The 13745-nt window shown below is 37.9% G+C and overlaps 1 protein-coding gene across 3 annotated transcripts in view; it reads left to right on the top strand.

Annotated features, from left to right (window-relative positions):
• LOC146401045 (uncharacterized) overlaps positions 1-13745 on the top strand; it is a 269811-nt gene that overhangs the window by 220209 nt on the left and 35857 nt on the right. For 2 of the 3 annotated variants that reach the window (XM_084973386.1, XM_084973387.1), the window contains 2 exons: positions 4232-4498; positions 5714-5818. In XM_084973386.1, the coding sequence (XP_084829512.1) occupies positions 4232-4310 (79 nt within the window). In that variant the 3' untranslated portion in view covers positions 4311-4498; positions 5714-5818. The remainder of the gene's footprint in view (positions 1-4231; positions 4499-5713; positions 5819-13745) is intronic. The other variant, XM_084973389.1, reaches the window with a different exon arrangement.

Below are 13745 nucleotides of genomic sequence, written 5' to 3'. Positions count from 1 at the left end.
AGACTGCCCACACTCTTAAGCAAGCTGGCTAGGTGGTAGCTGTATGACATAGGCAAATACTTCATCCTCTTTAGGGCCTCAGATTCATCAACAACGTAATTCCAGACTCTAACTTAAAAGATGATTGTAAAAAAAAAAGGAGTTCCCGTCATGGCGCAGTGGTTAATGAATCCGACTAGGAACCATAAGGTGGCGGGTTCGGTCCCTGCCCTTGCTCAGTGGGTTAACGATCCGGCGTTGCCCTGAGCTGTGGTGTAGGTTGCAGACGCGGCTCGGATCCCGCGTTGCTGTGGCTCTGGCGTAGGCCGGTGGCTACAGCTCCGATTCAACCCCTAGCCTGGGAACCTCCATATGCCGCGGGAGCGGCCCAAGAAATAGCAACAACAACAAAAGACAAAAAGACAAAAAAAAAAAAAAAAAAAAAGATGATTGTGACTAATTGGTAATAATCTATGTAAAACTCAATAACCCGCACATTGTGAACACTCAGTAACTATTAACCATTGTGCTTATTTAGAATTTTATCACAGGCTCCCTATGACAGCACTCTTGCTTAAACAACTGGAAGGAAAATGGTTTGAAAGCAACCATTTTTTGTTACAGTGAGTTCATTTTCCTCTTCATAACATTTAGTGCAACAACAGGCACCCTTTAGCTACTAACAGTTGAGTCATACCCAATGAGCATGTTTCAAAGTATATTGAATATTTTAAAAACTCTTAATTATAGTGCTCTAAATCACTAAGATAAATAAGGAAAATATAACTCACTTCCAGATATCAAAAGAGTTCCTGTGGTGGCTCAGCGGGTTAGGGACCTGACACAGTGTCCCTCTGTGAGGATATAGGTTTGATCCTTGGCCTCTCTCAGCAGGTTAAGGATCGAGCATTGCAATGTGGGTCACAGATGCTGCTTGGATCCAGTGCTGCTGTGGCTCTTATGGAGCCCTGCAGCTGCAGCTCCTATTCAACCTGTAGCCTGGGAACGTCTATATGCTGCAAGTGCGGCCCTAAAAAGAAAAACAAACCAAAATAACAACAACTAAAAATTAATGTCAAAAGATTACTTGTGCACATGGCAGCAAATCGGAGGCTGAGAGGTAATTTTAAAACTGTAAGCATAACAAAAGTAAAAATGTCTAGAATTTAAGTCCAAGACTCATTTTTATGGTCCGGTAACAGTATTTGTAGATGCTCTAATTAAATATAATATGAAGCAGAATCAGGGATATAACTTTGTTAAAGGAGACAGAATGGTTTTCTGCTTGTCATCCTCAAAAAACAAAGAGTTAATAAAATAGTTCAATGAAGTGGCTAGATACAAGATACGTACTCCTAACCCAGTAGTTTTCACATGTAACAACCAATCAGAAAATATAATGGGAGAAAAAAGTAAAAAAAGAAGAATGCATCTGTTATGCATCAGCAGTTATTTCTATCTACTGAAATTGTGATATTCTCTTTTCTATCATGAAAAATGAAATTTACATAAAAATATTATGAATGTATTTTACTCTATTAATATAAAACTGGTGATTTCTAAAAAAATGGAAGGTAGAGTCACTATTGATCATCCATAGGAGTAATAGTTGACTATGTAATTTCCACAGTGTTCTCATGCTCCAAAAGTATGATTCTCCAAACAGGCTTAGAGTGATCCAGTATGTAATGGAGAGAGACAATTTTGCTTAAACTAGTTAAAATGCAAAATTTTATGTAATGTCTCTCTGCACACATTATTAAATGTGCACATTTTCAAACACATACCTCCTCACATGCATTCACCTTCCACATCTGTAATACTAGTAATGGACTTCTTTTCTTCACAAAAACGAAAATCAGCTTTAGTACAGTTATTTACCTGCATGTCCAAATCCACCTGTTTTTCTGTGATGCTGAGGCTAGGTCTCTACAAATTCTTCTTCCTGGACTCTTCTCATCTGACTTCTAATTAAGTGAAAAATAGGAGACATAAGATGTAGCTGAAGGATGGGAAGCTACTTTTTTCATAGTTCAGCTTCTGTCAGTGGCTCCTCTGCAGCAAAGGACAGCTATATACCAACCTCTGATGTCTTTAGCACTCCCAGCCAGGACCAGCCAGACATATGGCACCAGGTAGCTGTACTCACTGTGATAACCAAGCACCAATTGTACAGCATTCCATTTGTTTTATAAATACCTCTCAGAAAAATCACAAACTATGTTAGTCCATAGACTTTAGTGATTACTTGGATAATAAAATAGAGCTGTTGAAAATGTAAGCATCTGTGGTATTCCAAAAGAAGTTTGAATTATGAATAATATTTCCCTCCACTTTTAGGAAACAAATGTTATATTTAACTAATATTTCTAGTAGTTTTTTAAAATGTCAAATAAAAGTAACTCAATTAACTGGAATGTGTAACCAGAAAATACATTTCTACCATGGTTTAAAAGTGTAAATATCTTGGAAATACATTTGAAAAATTAGAAACAGCAACTAATCACATACATGCTATCATTTATATATTTCTAAGTAAAGAATAGACTTGTGAATTCCCACAGACTTTCACCTATATGTTAACTTTGCTTTTTGACTTGATTTTTGTTTTGTATTTTGTATTCACCTAAGACTAGAGACCTCATCAATCTTTCTCTCACTCATCTTATTTCCTCCCTAATTCCGCTCAAACCCTTATCCTCCCAACTATTTATGCATCCTTTCTCTCTTCATGGAATTAATGATCATGATAGATGATTCAAAATAACTTGAAATATTTTATAATGTTGTGCCTCTCCAGTTTATATACACACAATAGAATTGTTGCCCTACCCATCAAAAGACTTTTACTAAAATAAAACTGATTTAAAGATGGTTTGCCTTTGATTAAGGTAAGAGTTTACATAATTCATAATAGCAGATAATTTTTCCATATATGCATATTTTGGCCTATGGGTGAATTTTCTATTCGTCTTAAAATATGACTGTATCTAATATAAAATATGACTGTACTAATATACAGTCTTACAAAAATAAAGGAATAAAAACAATACTGTGAAAACCAATTCAGAAGGACTGGAAAGTGATCTCTATCTTGCTTTACCAGTTCTGTCTTTTCACTCCATAATGCATAGGGAGAAATGATGTTGCATTTGTAACCTGGAAGACTCACATTAGTATTTGCATTTTTCCTGCATTGCCTTGGGGACTGGAGAATTTTCTGGGGAACAAGGAAAAATGGGAGAAAATAAAAAAGCAGTCTCTTTAATCCTTCTCATTCTGTGCCTTTTTTGGACAGAGACCCTCTCTTGGAATAAGGCTGACATGCATCTTTAAGGAAAAATAAAAATTATTTTTCTTTGAGTTCACAGTTTTGCTTGAATTCTGAATTTAAAATGGATTACTTATTTACATACGATTGAGAAATAGCTGGAATTTCAATCTTGTTTCATTTCAGAGTGATCAAAACCAATTGGGATGAATACTTAATAACAAAGAACGGTTTTGATAGTGATAGATAGGATTGTACCACATTGAAATGTTAAAGCATAATAGGACTTCAGGAGGTCGCTAAAATTAGTTTGTATCTGTGTTCCAAGCCTATGGATGTTCCCAAATGAATAGTGTATTGTTTAGCTACTCAAAGGAGACCATTCTATTTGACCCTTGAGGTGATCAGTCAGAGCCTCAAGTGGGAGAGTTCATTACCTGAAGCTCGGCATGAATAATAATGAATGCTATTAGTCATCATAAAATTTTCCAATAGCTTTCAAAATTCTAGTCACCGTATTTGATTCAGTGATCTCCTGTGACAGTCAACCCCACAGGCTGTGTATTGTGTAATGAAATTTTTTTTTCGTTTAATCTATACAAATATACCGTTAATTTCACGTGCATTACAGGACAAATTACACAAAACAAATTATTAGAAATATCCAGGTATTTTCAGGATATACAGTCATGGTGGAATATAAAACAATATCACTGTATCCTGAAACATTTTTGATGGTAAGATTATTTTATTACATGTGAGCCAGGACCAGGTTTCCTTAGCTTTCCAAATAGATCTTACATTGATGCTATATTTATGTTAACTTATTTATATTTATGTTACACAGTAAGACTCTATTTTATGATTTGCAGATGGACACAAAATTACTAGAGTTGTCATTAACATGAGAAAAATTTTGCAACTAAGACGTGATAATGGGAACTGTATTTGGCAAATATTCAATCTTTTCTCCTACTGCAGAGTGTTCTTCCCTGACCCAGTGATGTCGGGCTTGACCACATGGCTTTACTTCGGCCGGTGGAGTGATTGGCAGATGTAGCGTAAGTATCGTCCTCCAGTCTGCTTGTCCAGTGTCGCTTGGTTTTCACACTCCAGCAATCTGCCATGAGAAGAGCAAGCCCTGCAGAGCCAGTCCCCTTCATTTGAGGCCCAGACAAGCACACGTGGAACTGAGCCTAATGGAACTGCCAAAGCCTGAACTGGAGTTACCCAACCTACTCTATCAAGGTGAGTTTAAACTGTTCTCTGAATGCAGACTCCTAAACTGGAGAATAAATGCTTGTTGATCGTTATAAGCCACTGAGTTCTTTGGTGGTTTGTGATACAGCATTATTGAAGCAAAAAAACTGACAGATAAACCATGGAGAACTGTTTCAGACTTATCAGAGATTCCGAAGGCATTCTAAATTTACCTGCCAGATTTGTCTTGGAAGGGAGAAATAATTATGAACCAGGCATGCCCAGTTTTAGCTGCTTACCTCAAAAATGAATTTCAGGCTTTTTTTTTTTTCTGGAACAACAGGTTAGAAAATAATATAGGTGTTGCATGAATCGTGCTTTAAAATATTTGACATATATGGGAGGAGATAGTGGATGATGCTAAATTTATCATTCATAAAGAAATCTGCATAGATTCATAAGCTTTCTCCATATGTCCTTTTTCTCCTTTCTTTTTTCAGCCATACTTGTGGCATATGGGAGTTCCAGGTCTAGGGGTCTAATTGGAGCTATAGCTGACAGCCCATGCCACAGCCACAGTAGCAGCAATACCAGATCCAAGCTGCATCTGTGACCCACGCCACAGCTTGAGGCAACTTGGGATCCTTAACCCACTGACTGAAGCCAGGGATTGAACCTGCCTCCTCACAGACACTGTCAGGTCCTAAAACCACTGAGTCACAGTGGGAATTGCCATATGTCCTTTAAAAAAACAGAACAAACCAACAAACCCCACACATAGGCAGTATTTATCATGAAGGGGAAAAGAAGGTAGGGATGGGGGGAGAACATGATAATAACAATGCTTATATAATGAACATAATAAATGATATAGTACTGAGAATTTATAAGGTACTGTGAACAAAGTTTAATTTTAATTTTTTTTTTTTTTTTTTTTTTTTTTTTAGGGCCATACCTGCATCACATGGACATTCCCAGGCTAGGGGTCAAATCAGAGCTGTAGCTGCTGGCCTACACCACAGCCACAGCAGCATGGGATCCGAGCAGTGTCTGCAGCCTATACCATAGCTCAGGCAACTCTGGATCCTTAACCCACTGAGCAAGGCCAGGGATTGAACCCTTGTCCTCATGGATACTAATCGAGTTAACCTGTTGAGCCACGATGGGAACTCCCAGTTTATTCAATTTTTCACAAAAAAATTTGTGAGAAGAGCAGGTAACCTAACTACTTTCTTATTACTTTTTTTTTTTTTTTTCTTGTAGAACAAGGCTCAGGAAATTTAAGTGGAGTGTTTAAATAGTAGAGCTTTTTCTTGAACTTGGATCTTCTGACCCTCTTATTTTCAATTATAAAAACCGCTTTTATTAGTAAGTATGAACACATTTTTCCTGATATATGGTAGAATTGCTACTGTGTAGGAGTTAAGCATGACCCTATTCAAGTCTGGTTCAGAGAGAAATTTTCACATACATTTCATGTGATCTTAAATTAAAAATGCTTTCCTGATCTACTCCTATCAATGTCATTCCACTTCCAAAATATTGCCAGAGATGGGGTGGTCCTCTTGTTCCCTGTTACTTTGTTTTGTAATATTCAATCCATAGTCCAATCCTAATGATTCTACACTTCAGGTACCTCTTGGCTTTAACAGTTTCTCTACCTTTATATTGTCCAGATCTGCTCTAAGCCACCAAAATATTTTATGTAAAACTAAAAAATCAGTAGCTTTGACTCTCACGTGGGGCTCCCACCAGCACGTCTTCTCTGCGGATAGTGGGAATTTTTCTTTTCTCTGATATTTCTCTCTTCAGCTTGTAGCTCCAACCTAGGAACATGGATCTAGGAATTAAACCTATTATTTTGATGTGTGGTCACTATTGCTGGACTTTCTTCATTTGTCTGGATACATCCAGGTTTACTTCATTAAAATTTTCTCCAGTGTTTTTTAATGTAAAAACTAAGACAAAACAAATTTAAAAAAAAGATGAGATTGAGAGAAGGCAAAAATAGGAGAAAGAAAACAAGAAAAGTCCTTGATTTACCTAAACAAACTTCTAAAATGGCTAGAGAAGGCATTACTGTTCCTCTCTGATGTCCAAGAGTGAGTGTTCTGAGGAGAAAGTTGTTTAAATTTTGTAACTTATAATGCCCTATTACACCGGATAAAGAAAGTTGAAAATTAGGTAACCCTACAATCTCTCTACTTCCTTTCTCAGAAGGCTCTAGATGTGGAGGGAGATTGGTCATTGGAAAACATAGGAATCTAGATACTTTATCTAGAGATAAGCTCTGTTAACATAATGATTTTCTGTATAGCCTTCCAGATGTTTCTACATTTATGAGCACATAGGTTCATACAAATTACAAAATACATATTTTCCTAATATTTTTAAAAAACAGGAACAACAAAAAATAATTGAAAATGTTTTCATGTACCAGCAAAGAAATAAAAACATGCTGAGATGAGCAGAATCTCCATGATCCAGAGACAAAGAGTGAATGGCTTTCTGGGAGTTCACTCCTGAAGGTAACAGAGATTCACACGGCCCAAGTGAGGGCCCCTGTGGGTTAGGGATCCGGTAGGGGGGTAAATGCACGGAAGCAGATCTAGAGCAGGGCTTCTCAAGTTGTACTAGACCCCAAAAAGACCTGGGATAACTACCCAGGGCTGTAGACTTTGAAGAGCTCCTCACTTGGAGAGAAGTTTGAGTGCAGAAACATGGGCACAACAAAGAATCATGCAGATTGTGCAACTTGCCGTGAGATTTTCTGTGAGCTATAAAGGCTAAAATAAGCCCCCCCCAATGTTATCTAAAACCAGGGTCCCCAAAATATTAAATTTAAACAACTACAAAATATCCAGACTTAGGAGTGGACAAAGAGAAAGGAAAATAAATTATAAAGTAAGTAAAAAGCCGATTTCTACTAAAAATAAGTTTTCAAATGAACATTTAAAAAGGTAGAAAAATAATAAAATCCAAGAGATCCCACACACTCAGTAAATGAGAGAAAGGATTCCTGAGGCAATGAAAATAAAACAAATAATTAAACATAGTTGAAGTTCCTTGGGAAGTTATGAAATACAACCTCTTGATTAATCAAGAACAAGTTGAAATAAAAATTAAGCAGTTAGAAATAGTCAAAATTAAACATATATATACATATATTTATAACCTGTTACAAAGTGGTGTTCAATACATAACTAGAAGACTATTTAATATAAAAAGGGTTAGATTAGAAAATAAAGAAGGATAAAATTGATATTCTTGACCTCATAAAAGTCCTAGAGGCAGCTTTAGGAATAATCTGTTTTATTGTGACAAAATATGCATATATGAAAGATACCATTTGTAAGTGTACAGTTCAGTGATATTAAGTATATTCACATTGTCGTCTCACCATCACCACCATCCATCTCCAGAACTCTTTCTTCTTCCCAAACTGTAATTCTGTACTCATTAAACATAACTTACATTCCTTTCCTTCTCCCTGCTCCTAGCAACTACCATTCTGTTTTCTGTCTCTATGAATTTACCTGTTCTATGTACCTAATATAAATAGAATTATCCAATATTTGCCCTTTTGTATCTGGTGTAATTCCCTTAGCTTAATATCGTCAAGTGTCATCTATGTTATAAGATGTTTCAGAATTCCCTTCCCTTTTTTTTTGTGGAAGTTCCCAGGCTGGGGATCAAACCCAAGCTACCAAGCCACTGCAGTGCCGGGCTGAAAAATATTAGCAATCCAAGCCCCTGCAGTGCCGGGCTGAAAAAAATATATATACACACCAAATTTTGTTTATCTGTTCATACACCTCAGTAGACATTTGAGTTGTCTCTATCTTTTTGCCGCTGTGAATAACGAAGCTATGACCATTGGTATACAAATATCTTGTTTGCATCCCTGTTTTCATTTTTTTTTTTTGGTGCATATCCAGAAGTAGAATTGCTAGATCATACAGTAATTCTATGTTTAATTTTTGGAGGAACTACCATACTATTTTTCATGGTGGCCGAACCATTTTACATTCCTACCAGCAGTCCACAAGTGTTCCAGTATCTCCACATTCTCGCCAACACTTTGTTTTTTTCTGGATGACAGCCATCCTCATAGGTGTAAGGTGGTTTCTCATTGTGATTTTAATGTGCATGTCCTAATGATTAATGATTAACTTCTTGGCATGTTTTTATTGGCCATCTGTATATCTTCTTTGAAGAAATGTCTGTTCAAGTCCTTTGCCACTTAAAATCTGAGTTTTTGCTTGTTTGTTCTTTGTTAAATAGGAAAAATACTTTAAAATGTAACCAATTGTGTTGCAACCTTGATTGAATCCCTAGCATGGCTCCCAGCAGAAATGGAATGAAAGCCTTACTTTGATGGGCCTGGCACTGCTACATGGTCTGACTTTGTTGGTTTCCAAATCCCCTGTGACATCCTGTGTTCCCTGCACAATGTCCTTCTTTCTTAGCCTGCAGCTGTCAAGCTGCTGTCACCTCAAGTCATCGACAGCTCTTGCCTCTGAGCTTCAGGGTCTTGAGTCCACCTTGGACTCAACAACTGGCTTCTTCTCATGCTTCTGACCTCAGCTGAAATGCCTTATTTGGAGAAGTCTTCCACAAATAATCTGAAATAGGAGTCCCACATGAATATTTCTTCCCTTTCTTTTTCCTGAAGAGGATGCATCAGTATTTTAAGTTATATGTTCATCTGTTAATTTATTTATTCACTCCTGTCTCTTCTACTAGATCACCTACTCACTGAGGGTTTGATCATAGCAGTTAACACTGAGAACCTAGAATAGTCCATAGCATATTATAGGCGTATATCAGTATTTCTAATTTCATGAATCCACATGATGAGGCGTGAGTCTGCCCTGTGAGTGACAGGTGTGTAGATGACACTGCAGTTCCTCTCTGTATTGTAAGAGATCTGATCCCGTCTTCTACTAATCCACATAGGCCATGACTAGACTCCTTTACACTTTATAACAAGCCTTAAGAAGCCCCAAATCAGATTTTCAGTAGCAGATAGGGAAACAGAAATCCCTCCTATTTCACATACCTCCATGCAGAGGACTGTAACTTCCAGCGGGAGTCCAGTTTTAAAGAGTGATTCTAAGAGAGTAACCAGGGAAGAAAAGGGAGGAGGGAGCCCCTGTGTAGACGGTGGGTCTCAGGAAGCCATCCTATCTCCGGCCATGCATTTGTGTGAGTATCAGAACTGCAGTTTGAACACTTCTCTATCCCTCAAATTCATCCTGATTTTATTACTAATAATATCATGCAGCATATTACAGCAGGTTGCTTCTCAAACTATTGGATCTAATCTAAAAGTATAATTGTCTTATTCTATAGACAACTATATGAGGCCCTAAAACTGTACTATAGATAGTGTTGCTTCTGTCTGCTGCAGCTTTTTTTTTTTCCTAATTTTTACATGAGAAAATAACGCTAGTTTACCTTATATGATTTATTTTCATCTATGACTATTAAAATGCAAGGTACTTTTCAAGAGTTAAACAAGACATAAAACATGTATGGTAACAGCCAGTTTCCCTAGAGACCATTTTTATCATACAAGAGATTAAAGAAACTTTATTTTTTAAAATTCTCCATTAGAACAATAAAAAGTGTCTATCTTAATTTTAAAATGTATGAAAATAGGGAGTTGCCGTTGTAGCCAACAGATAAAGACTCTGACTAGTGTCTAAGAGGATGTGGCTTCGATCCCTGGCCTCACTCAGTGGGTTAAGGATCTGGCGTTGCCATGAGCTGTGGTGTAGGTTGCAGACACAGCTCAGATCTGGTGTGGCTGTGGTGTAGGCTGGGAGCTGCAGCTCTGATTTGACTGCTGGCCTAGGAACTTCCACACATCATGAATGCAGCCCTAAAAAGACTATATATATAGACTACATATAGTAGGAACAGATCTTATTTATGAGGTTTAAGTTCGTTTGTGGTAGATAGAAGTTCATTTTTGTCAAGAGCTTACAGCTCCCAGCAGAGGCGTTCTGGTTCATTTTTATAAATCTCAGTGTTGCTGTTCCCAGAAATGTGTAATGGAATGTTTCCGTATCTTGCTTTTAAAGACATTGCCACTGGTGGAGTTAATTATACTAGCTTTCACATCACTGTCTGTCTCCATCTACCATCTAGATTGATTTTAAAGTGATATAAGGGAAAAGAGAGGCAGACTACATTGACCAATCAAGGCCTTCTGGACAGAAGGTGGAAATGTAATAATGGCTATTTCTGCCTTCCGTGCTGTCCTCTCTTATTCCTTCCTACTTTTATGCCCTTTCACTGACTTACGCAGCTGGTTCAAAATGACCACGCTCTCCAATCTTTTAGTCTAATCCATTCTTCTGATCTAGTAAATGGCATTGACCTCTTGGAGCATTTTATGAGCCCCTGTCCCCATGACAGTCTCCATTCTCTGCTTCCACTGAAGGCCCTTGGACAGCCGGTAGTTATTTCACGATATGACATTTGACTGAAAAAGCACTTGTCTTACGTTCCCAGGAGAGATTGACAGTCACTTCACATCTCTTCTATCACATAATATCCTTTAAATATAATTTAAAGCTTCAAAGTATCATTTAACTTACAGTCCTGTATTAGTTTCAGGTGTACAGCAAAGTGATATGTTATGTATATACATTTATGTGTGTTCCTTTTCAGATTCTTTACCATTATAAGTTATTACAAAATACTCAGTATAGCTCCCTGTGCTGTACAGAAGGTCCTCGTTATTTACTTACTTTATGTGCAGTCATTTGTATCCATTTATGCCAAACTCCTAATTTTCCCCTCTCCCTACTCTTTTCCCTTTGGTCACTATAACTTTCTGTGTCTGTGATCTTGCTTCTGTTTTGTAAGTAAGTTCATCTGTATCATTTTTTAGCTTCTACATGTAAGTGACAGTGTATGATTTTTGTCTTTGATTTACCTCACTTTAGTATGATAATTTCTATAATTAATTACCTCACTTTAGTATGATAATTCTATAATTTCAGTCATCCATGTTGCTGCAAATGATATTTCATTCTTTTTTATGACTAATATCTCTATCTCTACATATGTATATATACTTACCATAAAGTCAGATGTTATTCAGCGCTTAATATTTGCCACAAAAAAAGGCTTTTTAATGATGGTTATGATTCATTCATACTTTATGACAAGAAAATAATTTGGATGATTAAGAGATTTGGATGATTTTCACCCCTATATGCAAAAAGTTTCCTTTACCATGTTTCCTGTGACTTCTTTTTTTTTTTTTTTTTTTTTTTTTTTTGTCTTTTGTCATTTTTAGGGCTGCACCCACAGCAAATGGAGGTTCCCAGGCTAGAGGTTGAATCGGAACTGTAGCTGCAGGCCTACACCACAGCCACAGCAAAGTGGGATCTGAGCCACGTCTTTGACCTACACCACAGCTCACGGCAACGCCAGATCCTTAACCCACTGAGCAAGGCCAAGGATCGAACCCACGTCCTCATGGATATTAGTTGGATTCATTAACCGCCAAGCCACTACGGGAACTCCCTAACTGTGACTTCTTAATGTAGCTGTAACACTCTACAGTATACCCTTTGCCCTCCATATCCATGGGTCCTAAATCCACAGATTCAACCATCTACTGACCAGAAATATTTAGAAAAAGAACATTCTAGAAAGTTCCAAAAAAGCAAAACTTGAATTTGCTGTGTGCTGGAAAGTATTTACGTAGCATTTACGTTGTATTTATAACTATTTACATGGCATTTACACTGTATTAGGTATCATAAGTAATCTAGGGATGACAAAGTATACAGGAGGATATATGTAGGTTATATGCAAATACCATGTCCTTTTATATGTGGGATTTGAATATTCTCTGATGATGGTATCCTCTGGGATGCTGGAACCAATTCCCTGTGATACAGAGGGATGACTGAATTTATAAGAACTGATGTTTAACTGAAGTATAAAATTTATTTCTAAAGAAGCAACCCCAGGGAGGAAAGAGCACAGCCTTGAGTTGGGCAGTACTGTTGTTTTCTCCTTCTAGTAGCTGCGTTTAAGTAGCTGGTTGCAATGTGAGGGTTAGTTCTTTATTCATAATGGGCTAAAAATAGCCTTGCATTTTGCATCTTATATCTTTGTCAGAAGGAGGTCACACAGACTTTTGAAATCTTCCTTCGGAAAATCAAGTTTGAGGAAGGATTATTCTTATATGCCACTTTTACTGCATATTTACTCCACATTCTTAGCAAATAGGGATAAGAAGATATCCATGAGTGACCACAAACTTTGTTTTACCCTGAGGGCTAATGCTGCTTTCAAAAGGTTTCTGTGGTGGCTGGAGGATAAAATTCTGAAGAGCAAGACTATGCTTTCTAGCATTTTAATCTAATTGCAACTTATCCCCCCCCCCCCAATGTAGGGGCTACTTTGGAGTTGTTTCATCTGTCTGATCATGGGTATTCCAGGTCAGGTTACCTAGGAAGTAGACTCTGAAAGGGAGATCCACCTATGGAAGGTTATTGACAGGGACTCTCAGCATTAGCGTCTGTATGGGAAGTGGAGGTAGCTAACCTGGGTAGAGGGATGTGTTGAACTGAAGTGTGAGCCCTGGAAATCGGCACCTGCCATCTGCCTCTACACAGATGGAATCATGAGCCACTGCATCTTTAGACCCGCAGCACCCCCTGAAAGGAGCCCAGGGTGGAGGTCAGGAGTGAGGCACTCTGTCATCTGGGAAAACTGGCAGAAGAGGTCTTCAGATAGATATTCTCAGGAGAAGATTTTGTGAGCCCAATTCTTACATCTCCTCCTAGCTAGAAAAGCACTAACATCCTTCATGGTGATGTCTGGTCCTCTTGACTAGCAGTAACCTTCAGAAGATGAGCAGCAAACTTCTATAAATGTGTGCACGGCTGCCCATACCTCCCCTTTCACCAGAATATATACTGACAGTCCCCTCTGCCTCTTTGGTATTTCAGAGCTGTCTGAAGTGCTGTCTCCCAGGCTGGAGTCCTCATTTTGCCCAAGATAAAACTTAACTCTCAACTTTTAAGTTGTGCACATTTTTTTTCTTTTTAAGTTGACAGGGGCAGGCACAACAAAGGCCCCAAAAAGCCAAGGCAACAGGAGCTCTGGAGCTGGGGCTTCTCTACAAGTATCACAAATTGGTGCAGGGAGGCCAGGCCTTTATTCTTCTGTGGTGATCAGTCATTGGACTTGGGCTTTCCCTGGAAAAAAGGCATAAGCTTGGGCAAAACAATAGGTGAGAGCTATTAGATGCCAATAATCC

The sequence above is a fragment of the Sus scrofa genome, chromosome 8 (genome assembly GCF_054392235.1).
Source record: "Sus scrofa isolate SSC_HxYL_T2T_F1_AM1 chromosome 8, Sscrofa_HxYL_maternal_Yorkshire_Landrace_v2.0, whole genome shotgun sequence".
Taxonomy (NCBI): domain Eukaryota; kingdom Metazoa; phylum Chordata; class Mammalia; order Artiodactyla; family Suidae; genus Sus; species Sus scrofa.
This window is presented reverse-complemented; position numbering and strand designations above follow the sequence as displayed.